General features: G+C 35.0%; 1 protein-coding gene across 3 annotated transcripts in view; it reads right to left on the bottom strand.

Annotated features, from left to right (window-relative positions):
* Positions 1-25,617, bottom strand: part of LOC136030080 (transmembrane channel-like protein 7) — a 30,401-nt gene extending 4,784 nt beyond the window's left edge. Inside the window, exons 1-4 of one of the 3 annotated variants that reach the window (XM_065708729.1) lie at positions 25,490-25,617; positions 11,987-12,192; positions 8,997-9,095; positions 5,451-5,548 (exon numbers count right to left, since the gene is read on the bottom strand). In XM_065708729.1, coding sequence (XP_065564801.1) covers positions 5,451-5,548; positions 8,997-9,095; positions 11,987-12,140 — 351 coding nt within the window. In that variant the 5' untranslated portion in view covers positions 12,141-12,192; positions 25,490-25,617. Of the gene's footprint in view, positions 1-5,450; positions 5,549-8,996; positions 9,096-11,986; positions 12,320-25,443 lie in introns of those variants that run through there. The other 2 variants (XM_065708731.1, XM_065708730.1) reach the window with 2 other exon arrangements.
* Between the last annotated feature and the right edge of the window lie 319 nt (positions 25,618-25,936).

Below are 25,936 nucleotides of genomic sequence, written 5' to 3'. Positions count from 1 at the left end.
GTTCAGACAATGGAGCCTTTCCGTGGGGTGGTGTATTATATTTATTTGAAGATTTTTGTAGTTTTGTAGCAAAATATGTCATATATCTTAACTTAAATACACACTTGAAGTGCACAGGTTAGCTTCCCTTATTGACACTGTTCTTTAAAGGGTCGCATAAGCACAAATTCAATAATCGGTGTTCCTATCCAAGTCTAGCTAGACAAGGAACGCGGAATCAAAGATGGCAGGCATGGCACATGTTCCGGAAGTGTAACCAGAGATAGGTATGAATAACACTTAACGAAGAGTTCTGGAACTAGGACTATAATTTGTTTCAGTGAAGCACCTAATTTTATGAATGAAGAAAAGCCATCTAGTTAGCAAGGGGAAGCTAAATGCTAAAAAAAATGGTAAGTCAAGGGCTGGGAGCAGATACGTCATGTCTAAGGAGGGATTTCCCCCCATTATTTTTGACCAATCCATACAAAAAATGATCGGTAAAATCGCAAGTAACATCGAACACCGCCCAAATTGGCTCAGCTAGACAACTAACTAGTTGTACAAATGCTTTTTGCAGCAAAACAATAGAAAGAAGAGTTCTTTTCTAGGTTATACAGTATGAGAGTAACTGAAGACTAAAATCAGTCGGTAAAATAGCACACAAGTTAACAAAAGTAAAACAGTTCAAAATAGGGATGATACCTTTTTATTGACAGTGAATAGATATAAAATTATTTAACTGGATATTTCGAACACATATACAGTGTTCATCACCAGCTTTAAAATTAGTAGTTTATAAAATTTTATATCTATTCACTGTCAATAAAAAGGTATCATCCCTATTTTGAACTGTTTTACTTTAGTCATGGAAAGGCAGTGTGGTCTTCGAAGTTATCTACAAGTTAACAAAGTTATGTGACAAATTCGTCGGTAAGCTGAGGAAAAACGAGTTAAATAAAATGACCAGTAAATCTGTAAAAATGTCTAACAAGTCAATAAAATACCTTCCCCTCCCAGTATTTTGGCTACTAACACCCTTGACTGGGGGATCGGAATCTGGATAGAAGGTATTTTATATAGGCAAAGTTTTCTGAATTAGCATCTATAATTTATACATAAATACACAAACCAAGTTGAATCTCTAGCGGAATCTAAGGATAAGCTTATCAATGAAAAAAAAAAAAATAAAATAATATACCACTTCTACAGCCTGTGCAACTTTTGCAAAATTATAGCAAAGCCCAAAGAAAATGGAAAACTTACAAAAGTAAAAATCTGGTCTAAGTGTCAAAAAGACAATCACCACTGACGTCCTGTGTTTGGCCCTAAACTCCTACATGCTTGTCTTTTCAGGTACTTTTAAATGTAAAGAAGGGTAAAAAATTACATTTCTTTTCCCTGTAGGTTTACCAGCTTAGATTCAATTAGCTTACTTAACTTGAAAATAACCTGCCAAAGGTTATACTAAGCTAACCAATGCCTATTTTGTATGGCCTGAATTTTGATTTGAAATAATCCCTGAAGATAAAAAGGCTGAATAATTGTCACTTCCAGGGAAACATAGTTTAGTACTACTGCATTGTAGATTAATCAAGGAGGCACACTCGTGCCTCTATAAAGAGGCGACACACGACAATGTTAAGCGATCTTCGGTTCCAGTGGTCGCAGACGGATGGGGAGGGATGCATTTCGTAGCCCGAGCTCCAACTAAGAAACCTGCAAAATTTCATCCCCCTCCAACTTTTTCTTCATGGGGAAAATCTGGCCGAAAGTTTCGACCTGTCAACCCAAGCCCCCCTTTAACGTTGTCCGATCGGGCTGAAATTCACAAGTTAAGGTCCCCTAGGGCCCAGGAGCTTATCCGCGAAATTTCAGCTTGATCCGATAACTCCTTCCCTGTTTTCCAGAAACCACGCATAGCCACTTAAAATTCATTTACTTTTTTTTCCTAGACGCCTACAGGTCACATCCGACATCGGATCTGGGTGTACGAAGACTCATTCGATGCGGAATTCTCCGAGTAAGTGCCCATGAAAGTTTCGTAGGAAAATCTTAACCCCCCGAAAGTTTCGACCCTCCAACCCCCCCCCCCCCCCACCCCTTTTAACGTTGTCCGATCGGGCTGAAATTCACAAGTTAAGGTCCCCTACGGCCCAGGAGCTTATCCGCGAAATTTCAGCTCGATCCGATAACTCCTTCCCTGTTTTCCAGAAACCACCCATTAGCTATTTAATTAACGGATTTCTCTCCATAAGAGCCCATGTTAATTTGAAATTTTTAAAAGCTATTGAGAAGTTATATTTACACACATGCAAGTTATTAGCTCAGTTGGTAGAGCGTGAGACTTTTAATCCTCGGGTCAAGGGTTCAAGTCCCTTACGGGAGGTTTTTTTTCACAACATCAAAAAAATTTTGATAACACCTGGACAGCTTATCATTTGAGAGATAACAGAATATTAGCTTCTTATGAGCAAAAGAAACATTTCGGTCATTCTATCTATTTTTTTTCTATTTTATACAATGATTTAAAAGCGGGGGGGGGGGTTCCTCTCCTAACTCCTGTACGAGGAGTACAGGAATTATTAAATTACATCCACCATGGATTGTAGAAAAACGTACAGAATTAATATGAAAATAAATTAAACCTGTACAAAAGAGTCTTTAAAAGCGGGGGGTTTGCCTCTCCTAATAGTCTTCTTATAGTCCTAATAGTCTAATAGTCCCATGTTAATTTTAGAAATTCTTAAAAGTTACGAATATCAACATTCAAGTACATCAAAATAATCAGCTCGGCACGGCGAGAATGACAGCAAGCATCATAAAAATCCAGCTCCATTCCAGATGTCCGAAATAAGTGTGATATAAATGTGCTTTAAGTATATATTTTATAGCCTTTAAGTGCTCATTGCCAATTTTTAGGCGAAGTTTCAAATGTTTTGAAGAAGTTTAAGTTTTTCTCGATTTAATGAAACGTGGATATTTACTTATTTTATATAAATAGTTGCTAAATAAGATAAATAATATATAATTTACTATAATTACCTAAAGATGTTTCCTATATGAGAAGGCATTTTTAGAATAAATTCTTTATTATAGGCTTTTGGACGTAGCGATCAAAATAAAAGTGTATACTTTTGTTAACACCTGGACTGCTTATCATTTGAGAGATAACAGAATATTAGCTTCTTATGAGCAAAAGAAACATTTCGGTCATTCTATCTATTTTTTTTTCCATTTTATACAATGATTTAAAAGTGGGGGGGTTGGGGGACGGCAGCCACCCAACTTCCTCTCCTAATTCCTCTACGAGGAGTACAGGAATTATTAAATTACATCCACCATGGATTGTAGAAAAACGTACAGAAATAATATGAAAAAAACTTCGTTTTCTTAAAGAGTTAAAGAGGCTGCGTCCCAAAGTCGAACCTTAAAACGTACAGGAATTAGAAGAGGCAGTTGGGGGGCTACCGCCCCCCAAACCCCCAGCTTTTAAAGACTCTTTTGTACAGGTTTTTTGTTTTTTTGCTAACCCCCCGCTCTTGGCTTCGGAAAGGCCCTCTTTTAATTAACAAAAAATTGAAATGAATGAATAATGGAATAACTTCGAAAAATGTTAAACACAAGAGGACAGGAGAACCATTGCGCCGAAACTAGTAATTAGTAACAATGAAGTCCCCCCACAAAAAAAAACTGTACAAAAGAGTCTTTAAAAGCTGGGGGTTTGGGGGGCGGCAGCCCCCCAACTGCCTCTTCTAATTCCTGTACGTTTTAAGGTTCGACTTTGGGACGCAGCCTCTTTAACTCTTTAAGAAAACGAAGTTTTTTTCATATTATCATACCAAAAGGTCCGATTTTCATTGATATTATTTACTTTTTAATGAAGTCGCCAGATGTTACACTCTAAGTAGCGCTAGTAGTTTTTAATCTCTATCTTCCCATGTCAAATTACCAAAGCCTATAGAATAATTAATAATTACACAGCTTTCAAAACAACAGAACCTAGCGATTCCAGTATAATTCAAACTCAACATTTGTATAATGAAAATTACTCTGAAGCTGACTTGGTTATTAGGTATATCACTGGAAGAACTAGATATCACTGTTTTGCGAGCTTTTATTCATGCTTTTTGATACTTTTACTGCTTAGGGTGACATCTTTTCTTCTCAAGTGTTCACATTGATTCCTGTATTTAGTAAACTAGTCTATTCGTGCAGCACAGAATAATAATGACAACAGATGAATCGAGACACAACGCTGTTTGCTAGCCGCTTATCAAATTCACCTACCGTAATAAGGAAGGAGATATATACCGTACCTGATTTGATACAGAATTGATGAGACCTGGTTTGCAATATCGATTGGTGTGGTCAACTTCATCATAGCGTTTATTGTCAAAGAGACAAATTAGAGTTTTTTTTGTTTCTATGCAAAAATGTACATGGAAACTCATTTTCGTTTTTTCATTCTCCAAGTAATTAGGAAAATAAGCCAATATGAAAAGCCACTACAATACGAAAAACCAAGGTCACCCATTCACCCTGTGGGTTCGGGCGACTTGTTGGCCATAAGTTTTCAACCTAGAATTTATGTCATTGACCCTCACATAACTCCAATGGGCTTTTCCATTAAGTAAAACTTGGAGTATTTGAAAAAAGACTCAGTCGCCCACTTGCGTACAAGTCCAGTAAACATTGTCAGTGATGAGTCAAACTAAGAATCTTGGCTAACCCGCTGCGAACCTACTCGGCTTTCCCAGTAAGAAAAACTCAGTGTTTGAAAATACCTCAGTACCCCGTTTTGCCTACAAGTCAAGAGGACACTGTCTGTGATGAATCAATCCAAAAATCTCGAGTCACCTCCACTACAATTCCGGGCAATTCCACACCGCACTTACTGAAACTGTTACATAATAGTCATAGAAAATAGTGATAAAAATGTATGTCAGTACTAATGCATATACTCTAAGAAAATCTTGTTATTTTTTTAATGTATCTTTTTTGCTAATTTCTCAACAACTGTTCAAAAAATGAGTATCTTTAATTTCATTACGTTGCTCACATTTAATTAAAGATGCTGCCAACGTCACAGTACTACGAATACTATAAATTTTTATACACATTTGAACTTTCAACACAGTCTCACTGGAAAAAAGTTAGCACCTTATAAATGTATTCCACATTAAATGCATCGAAACCTGAAGGTACAATCTTCGCGGGGTTGATATGGGAAGTAAAATATATTTTAACCAACACAATGAGAATCAAGTATTAGATTTAAACCCTGTTGACAGCTAGGACCTATCCATTTGAATAGAGAACACAATTTTATAGCTTAAATTTTTTTTTTAGCTTACTTAAATCTATATTTTAGTTGAATTACGTATATTTTTAGAGACAATTTTATGTAAGATATACCGACTGCTAGAAGCATAAAAATTTTTTAGCTTCATATATACACTATTAATTACCAGTAATTTGTTTTTCATCTCAAGCTTCTCGGCAATTGATATTGGAAGATTTCGTATTTCTTGCATTTCTTCCCACGAACGTACCTCATCATGAGATTCTGAAAAAAAAAAAAAAATGCAATAGAAACTAGCGAACTTTCAATTTTCGTTTATTTCTTTATTTTCTGTTTGGGAAGTATATTCCTGAAAATCCTTCCTTAAAAAGAATTAATTTATAACCAATAAACAAGTTTAGCCACAAACCTTGGTCTTGGTAATAAAATACCTTTTTTACAATATTTGAGCCAGCTTTGGTTATCTTCTATTTAAAAAGTTTTTTTCTTCATAATCCTTCTTAGACGGAATTAAAAATTAGGAAGATAAGAACTTTTTTTCACCTCAACATTAAATGCTTCGAAAAGTGAAGGTACAAAATTTTGCAATATGTACAAACAAAAAGGTACGGACAAAAAATGTGAGATCCATGGGAAGAATTTGCTCTTTATATTTTTAATTATTCAACTTGTTCATTTTCACAATAGCTTCCAAAAATTTTTTGTGATTTAAATCACATTTTGTGATTTTCATTTGTGAATCACTTTCTTTGGGATTCTTTTGCATAAATATGCATATTAATATAGACTAGTTTACCTATACCGCACTGCTGTGATTTCAAAAGAAAGGAGATCTAAAAAAAATTTTCCCCCAATCCCTGAGGAGAACTCCTCTACGCCTATTAATAAACACGGTATTTCTAATTTCAAAGTAATTAAAAATTCTACCGCGGACAATCCTTTCCCTCCCCCGACGTAAAATAATTATTTACTGATAAAACATTTTTTAAACAAATTTGGATAAAACAAACTATTTCTATTATGATTAAACCATAAAATTAAACATTAATAAATAAAGCGATAAAGCACTATTAAGACGCATTCATCGGATTGAATACCAACATTACTACTTTCGCAGCTTTTGGGATGGAGATGGTGAGGACAGACCATTTACTGAAATAAGCTTGTGCCATGTGAACCTTTAGGTTTGTTTAATCCCTTGGTCAAATTATGGTCCTCACATCTGTAAACAGACTTTTATATGGACTGTCCAAAATCACAGATATCATTGAAGGCTATCACAAAGGTAGTCAAACAGAAGCTATGTGGATGCAGAGATCCCTGAAATGCAATCCTCAGTATATCGGTTTCATTGTTGCATCGAACACAAGAAACTTTCTTGAGTTTCTTTCTTGAGAACTTTCTTGAGAAACATTATGAAGTTTCTTCAATTCCCTGGAAAACGCCAGATGATAAAAATGAAATTAAAAGCGAAAGTTTTTACGCTAGAGACATAGTCAAAATTGATACTAAACAGCCGTGGCCCATCAGTCACAGTTGACGTAGTATTTCACAATGCCTTGGCACTGGGAGTCTAATTAGAAATGACGTGCCAAATTACAAACTAAGGATCCCCATGTGCATTTTTCGAATAACTATTTTTGAGCTTTCTCTTCAAAAATTTTTCTGTTACACAGCAAAAACTTCATCTTCTTACATTTATGTTTTAGATTAATTTTGCTGAACGAAAGCAATTTCTAATTTGACTCATTCAACGACATATTTTTATGTCTCGTTGTTCAAGATGGCCTGAGCAATATTGTAAATACTCTTTTTACTAGAAACACTAACTTTTCTCTACCGTATTTATGTATATTAAAGAAGCATAGGCCATGTATCTGAAAACAAAACTTTTCTTTTGCACCTTTCGTAATCAATAGTGCTATACGCAAGCTTGAGCTTATTTAGAAGAATCCTTTATATTAAAATTAAACACCAAACATAAGTGTTAAAAAAAAGCAAACACAAATTTTTACCATAGGTATTTTCGAAGACCACACTGCCTTTCCACGACGATAAATACCTGTTCAAATAGGGATAAATTCTTTTTTAGACAGTGAAAAAACATTCACTGTATGTGTGATCGAAATATCCAGTAATTTTCGAATGTTTTTTCACTGTCTAATAAAAGGATTTATCCCCATCTCAACTGTTATTTATCGAATTTTCACAACAAAAAGTAGAACAAGAACAAGGACCAACTAAGACACTTAAGAAGTAAAACTTAAACCGACCAAAAATTACTATGAAGGATGAAATCAATTCAAAACGGAAAGAAAGCAAAATGAACTAGGATTACGTCGCTACAGCAACGTGTCTGGTGTCTTAAGGAAAATACCTACAACATCTTACCACTGTTTGATATTACAGTAATTTTAAACAAAGCAGGAACCAACAATTCATATTAGAATTTTTAGCTGAAATCTCATGTTGAAGATGAATGAATGTGATTTCAACAAGAACAGCTAGACTGCTAGCATCAATCACCCTTAGAAAAGAAATAACAAAGTTTACCCTACTATCTTTTTTAACTTAAGAACAGAAGTCGAAAACATATATGCAAACAAAGAGGATTTCATAAGAAAAATTTTGATTCTAATATTTTCTTACACATTACTACTCCTACTACTAACAACTCACTGCAGCACTAATCCACCTGTAGAGGCCAACACGGCTATGTACGCTCCTCCTACATTCCAATCTATCCAAAGCCTCCCTCTTTCAGCCCTTCCAAGAAGTTCCAATACATTCCTGAATGTTTAATACGTTTTACAAGTACATAATTAGAAAGAACCAAAAAAAGTAATTCCCTGCAACCTTTTGGAAGAACTGAAATCCTTAAAACAAATCAGCGTAAATTTCTTTTACAAGAGATGGAATTTTCAAGGGACGAGAGGTTTAAGGGCGTACGTGTGCGAATCATAAGAAAGGCGGAAACTTCTTGGCGAATATTTTTAATTTGTAAAATGTTGATATTCAGCCAAAAAATGTGTTAGGAAAGCTTAAAATGAGAGAAGATGGCCTTAAAATTCGACAGCAAGTAGTCCCTATATTACAGAATTTTCAAAGGAATTTTCTGAGGATAATGTTACGTCACTTTTTTGAACGATTCTATGCCAAACAATAAACTGTATACAAAATATTGTTTACTCCAATGTCTAAGGTTATAATATAAAAAATAAGACAGTTAGGCCACGTTTCATAAATGAAATGAAGTATTGCCAAAAACTGCACTTTGTGACAATCCAGTAGGGGCAAAATAAGAACAATGTTATTCTCACCCAGTGGCGTCAATTCATGAAAACTTAGAGGGGGTATAATACATAATTTTCCAATCTAGAGGGAGGGGGGCAAACTTGTCTTTCTTTACAGTTTTTCCATGAAAAGATCAAAAAGGTTTTTATAATGAAAATGCCACCATAAAAGGTTACTTTGAAAATATAAGAGGGAGAGGCCATAAGCGGAGGGAGGGGGGATGCCCTCCCTTGCATTTTCTTGAATCTTACTCCTAAGCTAAGTCAGTGTAAAAAATATGAGCATTAATCTAGAGAATTTCCTTGTGTCAAAAGCTGACAGAAGATACGCCCGTACTGCCGTAATGCAGCCGTGTTTAGCTTAACGAACACTACATCTGTCCAGTCCTTCATATTGGTTCCTTATTGAGAATATTTACCAGATAAATCAGGCAAAAGAATCTCGTTGGTCCCTCTGGCAGTATATGTAGTATGGCGCATTTGGCTATTACTCATGGTCTTCCCCAGTCTACGGCCAACTGAAAAAAAAAAAATTAATAAAACGTTTACCCAAGAGGCTTGAACTTACTTTAACTCGAATCAGCTTTCCTCGAGTAAACTAGACGCACACAGATAAAATAAAATTGTACAAAAAAAGCCCAAATTAAAACTTCTTACGAATATTATTTTTTTCAACCAGGCAAATGATGCAATCAACCAACTAAACCAAGGAAATCACTAGTTCTAGGATTTCAGTGATAAAAAACTAAGATTCAGATTCATTTCAGCTACGAAAATTTTACTTTTATAATATTGGAAAAAGTGTCACAATTAGTAATTGTTAATTGCTGCAGACTTAATCCTGGAAAAAGCTACCTTAGTTTTCATCATAAAAAAAAACAACCAACTTTTTATTTGAACTTGGCATATTATGGTCTCACATCGGTCTGGCCTTTGGGGAAGGGGGAGGATTAGAGCACTTTGGAGGGGGATTAGAGCACTTTTGGGGAGGAGGAGGATTGAAGCACTTTTGGGGAGGAGGGGGATTAGAGCACTTTTGGGGAGGAGGAGGATTGAAGCACTTTTGGGGAGGGGAGGATAAAACACTTTTCCTATGGGAAGAGGGGTAAAAATAAAAAAAAAGGTTATAAGGTCATTATTTTTCATTGTTGCCCGAGGAAGTTCTTCAGAGACAAAGCTTGCGGATGCGATATCTTTATCCTTCCCCTGTGTGCGGGTAAGATTTGAGCCACCCACTTGCCAAAGCAGTAAAGTCTATAAGACGAACAACATGGAAAAGTCACAAGAAACATATGCTACCAATTTGACTACATTCTACAGCTCATCAAGTGAAAAAGATGTTTCTATTTGCTACAGTGTTTAACTACTAAAAACCGTTTACAGATATTTTACTGCTTATGCAATGATAGACCAACTGGCTTCTAAAAAAAATATTTGTTATTCAATGATCCAAGTCTATTTGTCATCGTTATGCATTAACCCTTATTGTTATGGAAGTTTCTTTAGTAAATGATTTATTATCACGATCGTAAGTAAAGAGTAGCCCTTGTCAAACGCAATAAAATCTCTAAAAGACAGAAAATTAATGATAAAAAAAGAAATATAAGCACCAAAAGAATCTACCCAGATGCTGATTCCAAATATGTAAAATTCCTTGAGTTTAAAGTTATACATCAAAAGTTATCACCAAAAGACCATTTGTATAATCTTATAAATGGGGAAAACACCCCAAAAAGAGGGGGAGGCGATATTGATTAAAATTGTAACATCAAATTCAGTATGTCTTAGAGCCTTACAGCAGCGGTATCAAGCCTCTGTCTACAAAAGTACAGAGTTAATTTTTTTTTAAGGGTCATGGATGCATGTTCAGTTTTTTTTTTTTTTTTTTTTTTTTTTTTTACCAGGGTGATCTTGTGGAGCCAGTGGACATAAAAATTCAGGAGAGCACTAACTCAGAAAGACATTTAAAGTTCTAATGATCTTTCTAAATCAAACTAAAAAAAAGAAACCACGCATCAGCAAAGTGTGGATTTTGGGAATTTTGGACCAAAAAATGCTACTGAGCGAAATTTCTGAGGCAGCCAATCGTTTTAGGACAGTCGAATACCTCTCACAGTTCGAGAGGCAATACCACCGTGTAATGGCATATTTGTCCCTAAACATACCTGCAGTCGATTTAAATAATGGTTATCAACAACTATTTGTAGAGTATGACTAATAGTAATACAGTATTGCATAGTTCACTGAAGGGAGAGGTCACTGAAGCCTTTTGGGGAGAAGGAAGTAGACGACTGAAGTCTCAGAAAGTGCATTCTTACGTTAAAGTTTTTAAAAATTCGAATCATTATGAAAAAAAAAATTGAGTCTAAGAATAATTAAAAGAGGCTGATGAAGGCGGCAGCGTTTTTCATATTTTTGACAATGCTGAAAACGATATTAAAAGTGGCCAAAAAAATTAAAAACTTCTCATCTTCTCTTCGTACTTTATTTTGGTTTTTTATCTCAATGCTTAAAGAATAAGTGCTCTAAAACGTAGCATTAGAACAAAAGAACACATACAAGAGTACCTGCAAAAACTGCAACTTATACAAGTACACAATACCAGCTTATATTTTCTTAAAGACAGCCGCTGAATGAAATTTTTGCAGTAACCAAATGCCTATATTTGGTGTATTCTATAACCCCATTAGCAAAGCACCAGTCAAACTGAAGCACAAATATTTTTTTTTTTGGGGGGGGGCAGCCGCCCATCCCTGTCAAGAATATTGGATGATTTTCAAGTTTTAATGTAGGTCTTACTATCCTTTGTGAAAATTAATTTACAGTTTGAGGAAAACTTTAAGTTATAAGTCAATTAGACGATCAGACCAAGCAAAACCAGCAACTTTGAGAAGCGAATCTTTGGTTCTTAAACATGAATTGAATAAAAACTAAAAACTACAAGCAACACTGATTGCACAGAATGCTTAGCATAAACAGAAAAGTTAAAGAAGGGTCAAATTAATCTTTATTTCAAGACATTTTAACTCTTTATTGAAATTAATAAAAAATTAAACCAAAGTACAAAGCATAACTCGAAAAAGGGATAAAATGTAAAAAAAATGTCACCTGTTCACCACTGGCCAAGGAGAACCTTTTATGTTCAAACCAGTGTACAGCATACGGTAAAAAATAGACGAATAAATATTTTTTTTTTTGGTTTTCATAGGATTTCGTTGAGCAAAGCTATAAGAAACTGGTCATTATTATTTTTGTAGACAAATTTTGAGTTTCTCATATCAGTTTCGAGTGCTTTTTAGACACCAAAGCCTAAAATATTTTAACGAGAGCAATAACTAACTTCATTTGTGAATGTCTCGTATCATAGAGCAAATAAAGAAATAAAGAAATAAAATAAAAATGAACTAACCTGTTGCCATATTACTAGGCAAAAACGTGTCATAACTGCGGGGGTTAGTATTTGATCCACTATGGCGCCCGCTATTAAAATCTTCCTGATAAAATTCACCACCAGCTTCTTCCCAGCCTGGATCTTTTCCCTTGATCCTCTTCATTTCACCCATGAAAATGACTGGAGTAGATTAAAAATGAACCATCACAGTTTAGAAGCAATATCTTTAAAAAAGTGTGTGATAAGGATTTTTCATCTTTTTTGATTGGTTGATAACGAATTTAGCAAACATGATAAAGATTACGGGAAAAAATATGAACTAAACTATACAGACACAGAATAAGAATGAACCAGCAATATCTTTAAAAAAGTGTTTGATAAAGAGTTTTTCATCTTTTTTTATTGGCTGATAACAAACTCAATAAACATCATAAAGATAACAGAGGAAAAATTAACTACAATTGTTGAATTTAGATGCACATAGGCATGGGCCTAAGAGATGAGGAGTCTCAAAAAAAATTTCTTAGGCTGAAATTCCCCATGTGCATCCAGCTTCAGGTATCCAACAGTAAGATTAGTTAGGCAGATTTTCTCAAGTTTATGAATTACTTACCGATAGAACTTTAGGGTTATGACTAAGACAAAATATGATTGCACAACTTCATAAATAACACAATTAAAGTGAAGTAATAGTAATATATCTAGATTAAGCAGAACTATTAAAAATTGCCTTGATAAAAAGCATTTGACATTATATGTGCTGATAAAGAAGCTTATAAAATGATATATGGTGCAATCCAGATGCCAAAGGTGCAATCCTGAGTAATAATCAGATAAATCTATTGCGATTTCTGCGCAAAAAGAGAAGACAGGAAGGAACCGCTCTTACAATATTGGTCCAGTGAACACCCCTAGGAAAATTCATGGCCTAATTTTTTTTTACCCCCCCCCCCCCCGGGAAAAGCTTCCTTCTAAGACTTGGAGGTGTTTTTTTAGAGCTATAGTCGACAATCTGATCATGTACTAGTGTGATCGGATGATATCTGGTCTGTGCTCAAAAAAGTTGAATAGTCCAGTAATCTTGATAATGATCTTATACATTTGAATCATTTACCATATAATTATTCTGCTCTGTTTGTTCGTTTGCGACTGCAATTGCAAGCGTCCCTAGCTCAATCCATTGTCCAAGACAGATTTTTAATCAGTCATATTTAACTCTATTCTAAAACATAGAAAAAATACTGAAAATTTCAGTAGCAACTGACCTATCACTGTGTCAGATTCTTTTAGCAAATTACTTGAACATTTATTACCACCAAAAATTAATTCTTAGCGCCATTTCACGTCTATACAGGTTGGTTTCCGTAGTGGCTTTGGCTGTTCCGAGGGTTCACCACCTCATCATGTGCCTTATGAAAGACATGGTTAAAACAAAAGATCCATTTTACTCCCCAAAAGTGGATGTGTCTGAAGTGTTTGATAAAATCGATCAATCTAATGCCCTAAATGGCCAAGCTTCATCTGGAATAAATAAATCGCTTCGGACAGTTTGCAGTATTGATATTGTTCTAAAATGTGCTTAAAATGGAAAGGATAGCTTTCAAAACCAATTCCCTTTTTAGAGGAGTTCCTCCATTGTTTATTTAATTCCTGTTCGTTTTGGGCTTCATTTGTTCTTGAATAGTAATTTCTGGTCATTTTGAGTTTGATTTATTGTATTTTTCTATTTCTTATGACCTTAGGTTTAATAGAGCCTTTACTTAAAAAAAAACTTCTTATAAGTTTTTTTTTTAAATAAATTCCTGTTCGTTTTTGATTGCCAAAGTTTCAAGTTTTCAAAATTTCCCATTTCAAAATATTTTTTCTCAAAATAAATTAACAGTCATGGCAAGGATTAATAAAATTAAACTGAATATTTGATATATAATAATATTAATTGCTGAAAGCTCATCAGTTCAAGATATTGTTTTTTTCAGGGACAGATTTAAAGCTTTGACGCTTCGGGGATAGTGAAAGCAGCAGGGCCACGTGGGCCTATTGTTAAATCCTAGCATGTGTTCACTGCAATTTTCATTTTATTTTCAATGTTATAATAAGTACAAAAGAAAATATTTTTAATATGATTCGTTATAGTAAAGCGCCAAATACGCAGTGCCAGGGATCAGCTCCCCTCATTTTCGGAACAAAATGTCGTTATTTAGTTGTTCGTTTGTTGTTGTTTTTTTCTTTCTGTTCTTTTTTTAGGGGGAGGAGGTAAGGCCATTGAGGGAGGGCCAGGGGTCAGTTCCCATGATTTTTGGAATAAAGTATCCTTAATAAGTTTTTATTTTGTGTTGCGGGGGAGGGGGGTCCATGGAGGGAGGGTCAGAGGTCAGCTTCCAGGAGTTTTGAAATAAAATATTGTTAATAGGTTTTTTCTGGGACAGGGAGGTCAGACCATGGAGGGATGGCCGGAGGTCAGCTCCCATGATCTTTGAAATAAAATATCGGTTAATATTTTTTTCGGGGGGGGAGGTCGGGCCAGGGGTCAATTCCCTTGATTTTTGAAATAAAATATTCTTAATAATTTTTTTCGGGGACGGGAGAGGGGGACATGAATGGAGGTCCAGGGGTCAGTTCCAATGATTTTTGGAATAAAATATCGTTAATAAGTTGTTATTTTTTGTGAGGGGATCAGGCCATGAACCAAGGGCCAGGAGTCAGTTTCCATTATTTTTGGAATTAAATATCGTTAATAAATTAGTTTTTTGCAGGGGGAGGATGCATGGAGGGAGGGCCAGGGGTTAGCTATCATGATTTATCGTTGATAAGTTTTTTTCGGGGGAAGCGGATCAGGCCATGGAGGACCAGGGGTCAGCTCCCATAAGTTTTAGAATAAAATATCAACAATAAGTTGTTGCTGTTTTATTCTTTTGTTTGTGTTTTTTTAGGGGGTGTCGGTCTATGGAGGGCCAGGGGCGAGTTCCCATAGGTTTTAGAATAAAATACAGTTAATGACTTTTTTGTGGAAGGGATCTGACCATGCAGGGAGGGCCAGGAGTCAGCTCCCTTAAGTTTTGGAATAAAATATTGTTAATAAGTTTTTTAGTGAGGGATGGAATCGGGCTTATATGATCTTTGAACTATTTTAAAAACCCTTGCATAAAAACCATATAGGCTCCCGGGCATAAAATACATTTGCCCCCAGGCTCTGGGGAATTGTGTTGACCCTGGAGTTTTGTTATCTGATCTTTGGACTTATTTTAGTAAAAAGGCTATCTCCAAAATTCGATTAAATAGATTTGGGGTGAAGAGGGTATAGGGGCTTGTGGCCCTCTCATCCCTTTTGACTCTCGAAAAGGAAATTAGGACTTTTCAATTTCCAATAGAATTTCATAGAAAAAAACTTCAGATGGGTTTGGGGAAAATAGGGCATGGGGGATAGATGCCCTCCGATTTCTTTGACTCTTAAAAGTGAACTAATTTGAATTTCCAATCGAATGAGCACCCTCCGAAGTTTGTACGACCGCCTCTTCCATATGTAGTTCCTCTGGAAAAAAAAATAATAAACGTAGGACCTTATGGCCTTTACTATAGGCAAAGCTAGAGCGTTGTGTCTGAAAGAAACTACTTGATAGAAATATTTACATTCACTACGTTCAAATTAATTTTTCTATTGTAAAATGAACTTTAATTGGAAATATCTGAAGCAATCTATCACTTCAAAGATTGAATTTTTAAAAGATCAAATATTCCTAAAGAAACAGGTTAAATATCTGGTGGTGGTTAAAGGTAATAAATCTGGCTGGAGAGCAAATTGTAGAGAAAAGCAGTAAAAAAAAACTTGTCAGGTTTTCAGGAAAAGAAATTATTTGATTGAAATATTTACATTTACAACATTCAAATTAATTTTACTATTGTGAAATCATGCTTGCTTTCATCAATAATTTCCACCTTTAAAATCCTTGTCATTCAAATATATGGAAAATTAATAACTAAATAAAGCTTTTCAAAAAACTTTAATTGGCAGTATTTGAAGCAACTTATCACTTCAAAAATTGAATTTTTTAAAGAGTTTTCAGTAAAGTGCAAGTGACACTGGCTTTATAGGGGGTTTGAGGGGCGAGAGCCCTTTAACAAGATGCAATATGATTACATGTTATAACAAGGTACAAGCTGCTAGAATAATTATTTCATCATAATCAAATCCAATCATAAATTAAATGTACAATTTATAATAAAATAGATTTAATATGCGACGATTTAAATTGACCAAGTGGTAAGAAATTGACTGATTTACCAATCATGGTTGAAGCAGTAGATGCAACCTAGTTCAATTAAGGCATGGTTCCAGCATGATGCTGATTCAAAAGACGTGCACCATGTCCATATGTAGGCTATGAGGTTGGGTGAAGGAGAGGGGGACTTACGAAGCCATTTATAGACTCTCAGATTTGAAAATTATCAATTCTTGCACAACAACATGGGTCACAAATGGAAATTTCTCCCAAAATTTTTCCTAATAGTAGGAATTTTGTGTTTTTTTTTACTTTAAACAATACAAAAAAATATTTCATTTTGTAAATATTAAAATATCAACATCAGAAACACCAAAAACCAAAACACTTATCAAATTTCCAAAATAAACAAAGTTAATGAGGAATTTCCTAAAGACAGTGATTAAATTATAACCTAAGCAAATATTTTGGCTACATAGCTGTGAATAACGAATGAAAAAGCAACTTATTTAAAAATTGACCATGTCTCTGTTGTTATAATCAATTTTTATGAATAGCCCAGTGTTTATAATGGGTCTCAGCCATTTTCTTGCAAGGCTTTCGAAATGTTATTCATTTCTTGGGGTAATTGATAACAACATGGAGAAGAAAGGCAGAATAGGAAGTTTTAAAGTTAAGAGCATAATGATTTGAATTTAGTGCCAAAACCCACCTCGCTAGAAACCTTCCACTAGCAGGCTGGATTTACTTTTTAAGTCTAGCCAACTTTTGTCTTTTTGTGAATATCAGCCAGGCAGCTTTCTGCTAGCTGTAAATAATGGTAATAAATTACTAAAATCTAAGTGGTCCTCGCTTTCCAGTTCACAAAAAGGCCTAAAAACTCTTTGATAAGACAATGAACCAATACCCTAAAAAATATAAGAATTTGAACAAATCCTTAGCTTAAGATGAAACTTAAAACGAACAAAAATTATTGCTTTGCAGTTTTTGCAACATATACCTGCAATATTGGTAGAAATATACTGACTCGTAATATTTCCTTAAATTTGCACAATTCTGAAAACTGACCTTACTTGAAATTTTGACAGAATTAAAATTGCATAGTAAAACTTGCTGATTTCATAGCTGGCAGTAGACCATAGAGAGCCTTATAAATAGTTTTTCATTTTCTGCAAAGTACTTATTTTCTACTCCAAATCGTATATGTTGTGTCAATTTTGTGTTTTCAGTAAAGCACTAGTTTTTCCGAAATCTACAAACTTAGGAAAATGTTATAAGTAAGTTTATTTGTACCAATATTGCAGATATAAGTTGCATACATTGTAAAGCAAGCATTTTTGTTTGTTAAGTTTCATCTTAAACTCTTTATTTTCATCAGAAAAAAAATTCAATGATTTTGTTCGTTTTAGATTTTAAAAATATACACAATAAACCTTTCACAAAGGTTTTTGTTTCAATTCAATAAAAATTAACAAGCCACTTGAGTTTTTCTTAAAATGAGACATTGTACATATATAGATTTTTCCTCGCATTCCCTTTAAGATTTCCCTACAAAACCCTGAAATTTAGTATAAAAAAAAAAAAAAAAAAAAAAAAAAAAAAAAAAAAAAAAAAAAAAAAAAAAAGTTCAAAGGACATGTTATCCTTGGTGTCTTTGAGAATTTGAAAATAAAATTAGCATTGATCATGAAATACTGCCCAACATGAAACATGTAGTTATTTTAAAAAATTGAAGGATATTAAAGAAATTTTCGACGTGAAGATAATATAATTTATGAAAATTTATGTCATTAGTATTGCAATTTATCTTCTACATTATTCAAAATTTGGAGCTTCTCAGAAGAAACTACACTTCTGTTATTTTTGATTTTTAGACAGCAACATCTGAGGAGACCTAAAATTATTTAAAAAAGGGTTTAAAAACGACAGTGACCAAATAAGTCAACATTTGATAATGGCAAGCTACAACTTAAGCTGGAAAGGGAAGTCCAAAGATGATATAAACCTGTCTTATCTTTGCACAACCAAATCAGTTTAAATTTTACCCTAATGGGGTCTATAGGTATGTTGAACAGCAGATATGTTGAACAAAAGCTCAAGGTAAAAGCATTTTCGAGGGATTTTAGGCCCTTTTTTTTATTCTTATAAATTTCTTTGCACAATAAACTTTTACTATTAAGATTAACTGATATAATATTTACCGTTTCCGAATCAACAACAAATGACACTAGACATTTTTTTTTTCGAAGCATTGTTTTTGAACTTTTGGCTACTATGTGCTGTGGTTTGCTCTTTGCTAGATTGCTAAAGGGACTGGTAGGGGTAACACTTTAAAAAGGGATTATAATCCTCTGATAGTTGGTTTTTGACACGCATATTTGTACTGTATCCTATTGATGCTTCCCAGCAGTTCTACTTCAGGAATCCCACTAAAAAACAGCAACTTTTCGTGGTGTATGGGACTTTTTGATGGAGTTATCATGACAAATCAAACAGTTCGTGGTAACAAACTGTAAGTAAGGAGCGTCCCGGCTCAATAGTAACCGAAACTCTAAAACAGAATTTTGATACCAATAAATATATCAAAAGAACCAAATTTTTATACTGATTTTAAATATACAAGTTTCATTAAGTTTAGTCTTACCTGAGCCAGAGGAAATTTGCCTTATTTTCGAAAAAGGGGGAAAATATCCCCTGAGTCATAGAATCTTAATGAAAATCACACCATCAGATTCAGCATATCAGAGAACCCTACTGTAGAGGTTTCAAGAACCTATCTGCAAAAATGTGGAATTTTGTATTTTTGCAAGAAGAAAGATCATGGATGCGTGTTTATTTGTTTTTTTTCCCAGGGGTGATCGTATCGACCGAGTAGTCCTAGAATGTCGGGAGAGAGCTCATTCTAGCGGAAATTAAAAGTTCGAGTGCCCTTTTTAGGTGAACAAAAAAATTGGAGGGCAACTAGGCCCTCTCCCACGCTCATTTTTCCCCAAAGGCACCAGACCAAAATGTTGAGATAGCCATTTTGTTCAGCTTAGTCGAAAAACTTGAGGACGACTTTATCCCCCACAGTCACCTGGGGAAGGACTGCAAATTATGAACTATGCCTGTTGTTTACATTTAGCACTGGTTATTGGGAAGTATACAGACGTTTTCAGGGGAAATTCTTTCTGGTGGGGGGAAACATTAAAACTCAAAACAAACAAAAATTATTCTGTATATGAAAGGGGCTATCCCCTTCTCAAAGCCCCGCTCTTTACGCTAAAATTTGACTCTTTCTCACAACTTTACTTTTTAAAACAACAAACAAACTTTAGTTTGAAGAGCAGGGCGTTGAGATGGGGACAGCCCCTTTCATATCCAGAATGATTTCTGTTTGTTTCAAGTTTTAACTTCGATCCTTACTTTCAGTTAAAAAAGACTTGTTTTTTTATTTAATTTTACAAAAAGCACATACATATGATCACGAGCTTTAAAATGAGTTATTTAATAACTCTCGACAATGCTGCAGTGGGCTTCTACTTCTGCTGGTCGCCTCAAAATTTATGAAACCTACTAGGGGAAGGGAAAGAAAGTATGCAAGAGGGAGGGTTGCAAGCCCAGGTTTAATGTTTTCAAACTATGGAGATTATGATTACCTTAATTTGCACTTGCCAGCAGTGAAGCAGTGATAGGACGATCCTATAGTTGCCAGTCAGTGAAGATTGTGAGCTGACTGATCAGGTGAGTCCCAAAATAATCTTAGGTCATTAAACTCTAGCTTAGGTCATTAAATCCTTATCGAGCTTTGAAACAGCTGAGGTTGAATGACTACTGAAAGTTCTCATAAATATACCAAGAGCCTGATTAGCCTTTGCTGCCACAGTCTGGGCATGCAAACTAAACCTTAGCTGTTCATGAACTAATAGATCCACAATATCTTACCTTTTTTGTCCTTACTAGTATTTCATTCTTGATATGGCACCAAAAAGTACCATTTTTTAGTGTCATTCAGTCACCATTCCTGAACCAGCAACAAATAGCAAGTTTCTCTCACTGGACGGTTTTTTTTACATGCCTTTTTAAGTTTTAGTTACTCCAGATTTGGCACCGAGAATTTCCATTTTTGGTACCATAAGGCACTTTATGATGGTGTTATACACACTTTATGATGGTGTAAACAATAAGGTAGCCAAAAACCTCAAAATTTTATCACAATTTGATGTGTCTTTTTGATGCTCTTTTCAACTACAAATCTACGAAAAGTATATCTAAATGATCAACTGCTTTGAATTGAGCCTTTAAATGTCACTCTATGATGTTTCCTGTGTACTAGTTCTAGTGACGGCAATTGAGAGAGGAGGTATGCCAGTGCTCCCTAGTTTCTTGCCCTATCTAGATTTTAACAAATGCTTTATTTTGGAGTCATTTTAATTGAAGAGACCCTTTTTTGGTATTTCATCAGAAAACTGGAAAACTACCCAAAATATACTTTTTCCATATTACACTATGATGATGTTATCAAATCAAATTGATAAAAAAAAGCGATTAAATGTAAAAATTAGCTTTTAAATGAGCCCAGCGTCTTTCTACAATATTGCCAGCTTGATGGTTCTAGTGGCAGCAATTGAGGGTGAGAGGTGTACCAATGCCCCCTACTCTCTTGCCCCTGCCTAGATTTTGGAAAATACCTTTATTGATGTTTTTTTATTGGAAAAGACCATTTTTTGCTACCCATGCAAAAAAAGATGATTTTCCTTGTTGTTGAAGCTAGAGGATTGTATGTTTCCTATAATGATTACACATGTTTATAGCAACCTCTGGCATTTCCCTCCTATTTTGCTTTAAGAGTTTACTTTTGCATTGCAATGACAGAGTTGTAATAGGCAGGGATGAGGCTTCAATGGTTGTTTGCTATCAGACAAATTAGGTAGACTACACCTAGGTAGGTTCTGCTCTTAATAATTTTAAGAGTCTCCCAGGGGGCACCAATTCTGAAAATGTAGGCAGGCAAAGATTTTTTTTTTTTTTTTTGATTACCTTAAAACCTTAAATCGTATTGTCCAGCAAAATAAGGAAATAATCCTGTAGAGTTGCTGATTAGTGATAAAGGGGAGCCATTGACTAAATGGTATCCCATTTTGTCTTCCATGGCTTAATGTACCAACTCTTTTCAATAGCAATCTTAAAGGTGTCAACAGAGGGAGCAGTGAGAGCACTATCAGGAAGATTGTTCCAATGGGTTATCACTCTATTGGAGAATTAGTGGTTGCAGACTCTGGTATCTGCCCTCTTCCAGGACAAATTCTTACTAAGCCCCCTTGGCCTGGAGGATTTGTCAAACTGAAATAGATTTTGACAGGAGGAGCCAGCATTCAGAAGCTTATAAGTCATTATGACATTCCCTCTTCAACGCCTGTAAACAAGTATTGGAAGCTTCAGTTTATTCAATCGAGATGGATAGTCAAGATTCTTGAATCCATCAACAACTTTTGTTGCCTGTCTTTGAACATATTCTATTTTTTGCCGATCACCCTTGCTCAGGGGTGTTGCAAGACACATCCCAAATTCTAGCAAGTTCAAGACCTTTGTACAGTTTGGTCATAACTTTGGATGATCTGCTATGTACAGTATACTTGATTTTGCCAAGAGTCAGAGATGCTTTGACGATTGCTGTTTGAGCATGCTTGTTAAATTTTAGTTCCTCATCAACAACAATTCCCAAATCTCTCCCCTCTGCCAAAGGGTCAATCAATTGCCTTGAATCATCCCCTCCTATCATATGGTACTGCCACCTTATGTTTTTTGTCCCAAAGTGCATCAACTTGCACTTCTTAATGTTAAATTCAAGTTTCCACTCACAGGCCCATAATGCAATCAAATTCAGGTCTTCTAGTTTGGAAGCTCTTGTAACTAATGACTCTGCAGAGCCAATAAGCTTTGTATCATCAGCATAAAGGCTCGTCTTGTTTCTTACAGCTTTTGGAGCATCAATAATGAAAATGTTGGAGCTAGGATTGTTCCCTGAGGAACAATCCTTTTTGTCCATAAGTGCATCAACTTGCACTTCTTAATGTTAAATTCAAGTTTCCACTCCCAGGCCCATAATGCAATCAAATTCAGGTCTTCTAGTTTGGAAGCTCTTGTAACTAATGACTCTGCAGAGCCAATAAGCTTTGTATCATCAGCATAAAGGCTCGTCTTGTTTCTTACAGCTTCTGGAGCATCAATAATGAAAATGTTGGAGCTAGGATTGTTCCCTGAGGCACAACAAAGTCAACTTCTGCAACTCTGAGAAGAATTCTTGCCCATTGTCTCTAAATACCTTGACTCTCTGCTTTCTTCCTGAAAGGAACTGTATCACCTATTCTACAACCTCCAGATGGATACCAATAGCTATTGGTCTTATCTTCAGCCAGTGATGATAGATCTTACTGTTTGTGAGCAATTTGTTGTCAAATAAATGTTTTGTGATTGGGATATTAACAATTCCTTCGAGAATTTCACCAACTGTCAAGGTAATGCAAATGAGTCATTAATTGGTGACATTATCCCAACTTCCACCCTTGTGGACAGGTGTAATATTTGCATTTCGCAAATCTTGAGGAACTACTTTGGTAGGCAGAGACCTTTGGAACAGTTTTTTTAAGGGAGGGGCAAGCTCAAAATGGGCCTCTTTTAAGGTTTGGGGATGAACTCCATCAGGGCCAACAGACTTATTTGGATTTAATCTTTTGAGCCTCAGTTCTATATTCACAGGTTTGATGGTCATAACTTGCATAGGCTTCTCAATATTGTAATCCAGCATTTCTTGCAAGGAACATTATCTGGAGGTGTGAAAACTGACCAAAACTGCTTATTCAGGACTTCAGCAATACCTTAAGGATTGGTTATATTATTCTTATTAACTGAGAGTTCTGTTAAGGAATCCTCATACTTGCTTGTAAGTTCTATTGTAAGGCGCTGGACTTTATTTTGCATCAGTTTAAAATCGTTATAATTTGCCTGTGTTGGAATGTCCTTGTACTTTCTCCAGTCTCTTTTTCTTTTGGATTGATTACCTAATTTCTCATGTCAAGTAGGGGAGCGTTCTTAGTCTTTGTTTCCAATGGGTTTTTGTATATTTTGCAGTTGTCAGCACAAGCATCCTTTATTTTCAACAAAGGACCAACCTTGGTTTGCTAAACTTGACTAACCTTGTTGTAATTTGTAAACAGATGCTTTCTAAAACTGTCTGTTTTTGGGTACAGCTGTAATTGGCAAGGAATGACTATATGGTCACTTGCCCTGAAAGGCAACTCTGAGTCAAAACTTTTAATTGCTTCCTTGTCGTCAACAAACAGGAGATACAGCAGAGTTGGGTTCTGACCCCCTTAGCACCTAGTTAGAAAATTGACAGCCTGGTATAATGAATGCTCATATAGGCACTCAAGAAATGGATCAATCTAACTTATCACTGAATTTATAGCATTTACAGTTGCAAGATGGGACTTTTCTGACAGGGGGAGCTTGGGCTTCTATAAATACATCCTATAATTAAAGGATATCCCTTTTGCTCAATCTTTATCCATACCTGCTCACCCCATGGCCAATACTGAGGGTCAAGTTTAAGAGTTCCTACCTTCAGGGTTGATGTGATGTACAAGAAAATTCCCCTTCCTTTAGGATTCACAAGGGTGGAAACCATTGTAAGCCCAGGGATCCGGATTTGATTCAATCTACATTACTATAAAGCACTACCAGTTCATATTTGTGCTCAATAGCTATCATTAATACCACTTAGCTCTGACTGACAAGATTGGAAAGAAGAACTACTTGAAGATTTTCTGCTACTAACACTTGACATGACACTGGCAAATGACTCATCATCTGTTGGCCAAGAAGGCAGGGCTCTTGTTACTACCCTCACATTGCAGCTGTAGTAAAATGGGGGTGGTCCAAAAATCCATTGCTTTTTTCCAAAATGCCAAATAAAAGCAGTGTTTCCCAAAAAGAGATTTTTTACCCTACTCAAATAACAGGACTTGCATTTTAAGAACTAAAACCAGAGAAGAAGAAACTGGTCACCGACCAGTTTCAAACTTTTAGAAAAAAGGTTTGTCAAAATTTCAATAGGTATAGACCCGTCAAGTAGCCTATTTAAATTTCTAACACTTAGAAATCAAAAGCAGGTAAACATAGAAGCTTGGCAATATCTTCCAAGAGTATGTTTTGGTAAATATATGACTGTTCATATTATTGACTTGGCAATAAAGTGAACATACAACTCAATGCCTTTTTTTATACTCTTTACAAATATAATAATCACTTCTATCACAAATACAAACTTAAGCACTTTTTAACCTAACCTTACCATAAATAATTTTGGTACTGAGAAAATGTAGTATTATTTTGTTGGAGAATGACTGATAACTCATACTTTAATTGAAAATTCATCATTTTTCAGAGCTTAAAAAGTGCTTAAAAATGAATTTTGCAATAGAAGTTATAATTATATTCATAAAGAGCATAAAAAAAGGTATTGAGTGGTATGTTCACTTTATTGGTAAGTCAATAATATGAGCAGTCATATATTTACCTATGTTTTTGATCCTGGATTCATTATTTAAAGTGGTAAATTTTAAAGTAATTTATAATAACAAGTAATTTAAAATTAAAGCAATATAAAAGTAATTTAAAAAGCCCTAAAATTTGCCTACATGACAGGTCTATACCTATTGAAATTTTGACAAAACAACATTTTACCTTAATTTTCAGTTACCAGTTGCTTTTTCTCTGCCTTTAGTTCAGAAAATGCAATTCCTGTTATTTGAGTAGAATTCTGAGCCATATCAATGTTTTTTTTTCAAAATTTAGGAAATGTTTTTGCATATTTTTAAAACCTTATAAATTGGGATTGAGCAAAGTTGTAAAGCTGAAAACAATTTTGTTGTACTTCATTCATTCAAGCAGAAGATCTGTGTTGCAAGGTTTCCCTTTTATAACACACATATTTTTAAAGGTCATCAAAGGTCACAACCCTCTAGAGGGAGAAGGAGTGGAGGTAGGTACTTCAAAATACCTTCCTGGGTCATACTTTAGCCTGTAGACCCATCCCTGAAAGTTTCATTTTTCCTAACCTAACCCCTTTTCTGAGATAGCAAGAAGTCACTTAACAAGAATTTTACCAAAAGCAGTTAAACTAGAATTCCACCAAAAATATGATGGTAGACTAGCCTATAATCCTATATTCTTATGTATCTGACTTCTGCTCTATACTGCACTGTCACCCAATTTTACCAGAAATATAATACCCTTTGGAAAGTAAGAACAATAGCAAGCAGACCAATCTTGTCTTGAACTAGGTCTTGGCTATGCACTTCTATAAGCCTATCTTTGGCTGAATTGTCCCATTCAATTTATTTCCATTCTCTATATACTTAAAAATCAGTAGAATCTTGAATTTATAAACTAGGGAGCGCTGTTACTTGACCTAAGAAATCTACAATGCTAAATTTTCGTGAAGGCATTTTGGAATCTTAAAGGATTAAATAAAAAAAAACAAGTTTTTTTAACTGAAAGTAAGGAGCGACATTAAAACTTAAAACGAACAGAAATTACTTCGTATATGAAAGAGGCTGCTTCCTCATCAACGCCCCGCTCTTTACGCTAAAGTTTGACTCTGTCTATCAATTCCTCTTTTTAAAACAGTAAAAAACTTTAGCGTAAAGAGTGGGGCGTTGATGAGGAAGCAGCCTCTTTCATATACGAAGTAATTTCTGTTCGTTTTAAG

This window comes from Artemia franciscana, chromosome 8 (genome assembly GCF_032884065.1).
Source record: "Artemia franciscana chromosome 8, ASM3288406v1, whole genome shotgun sequence".
Classification (NCBI taxonomy): Eukaryota; Metazoa; Arthropoda; class Branchiopoda; order Anostraca; family Artemiidae; genus Artemia; species Artemia franciscana.
Note: the sequence above shows the minus strand (reverse complement) of the source record. Positions and strands in the feature narration are given on the sequence as shown.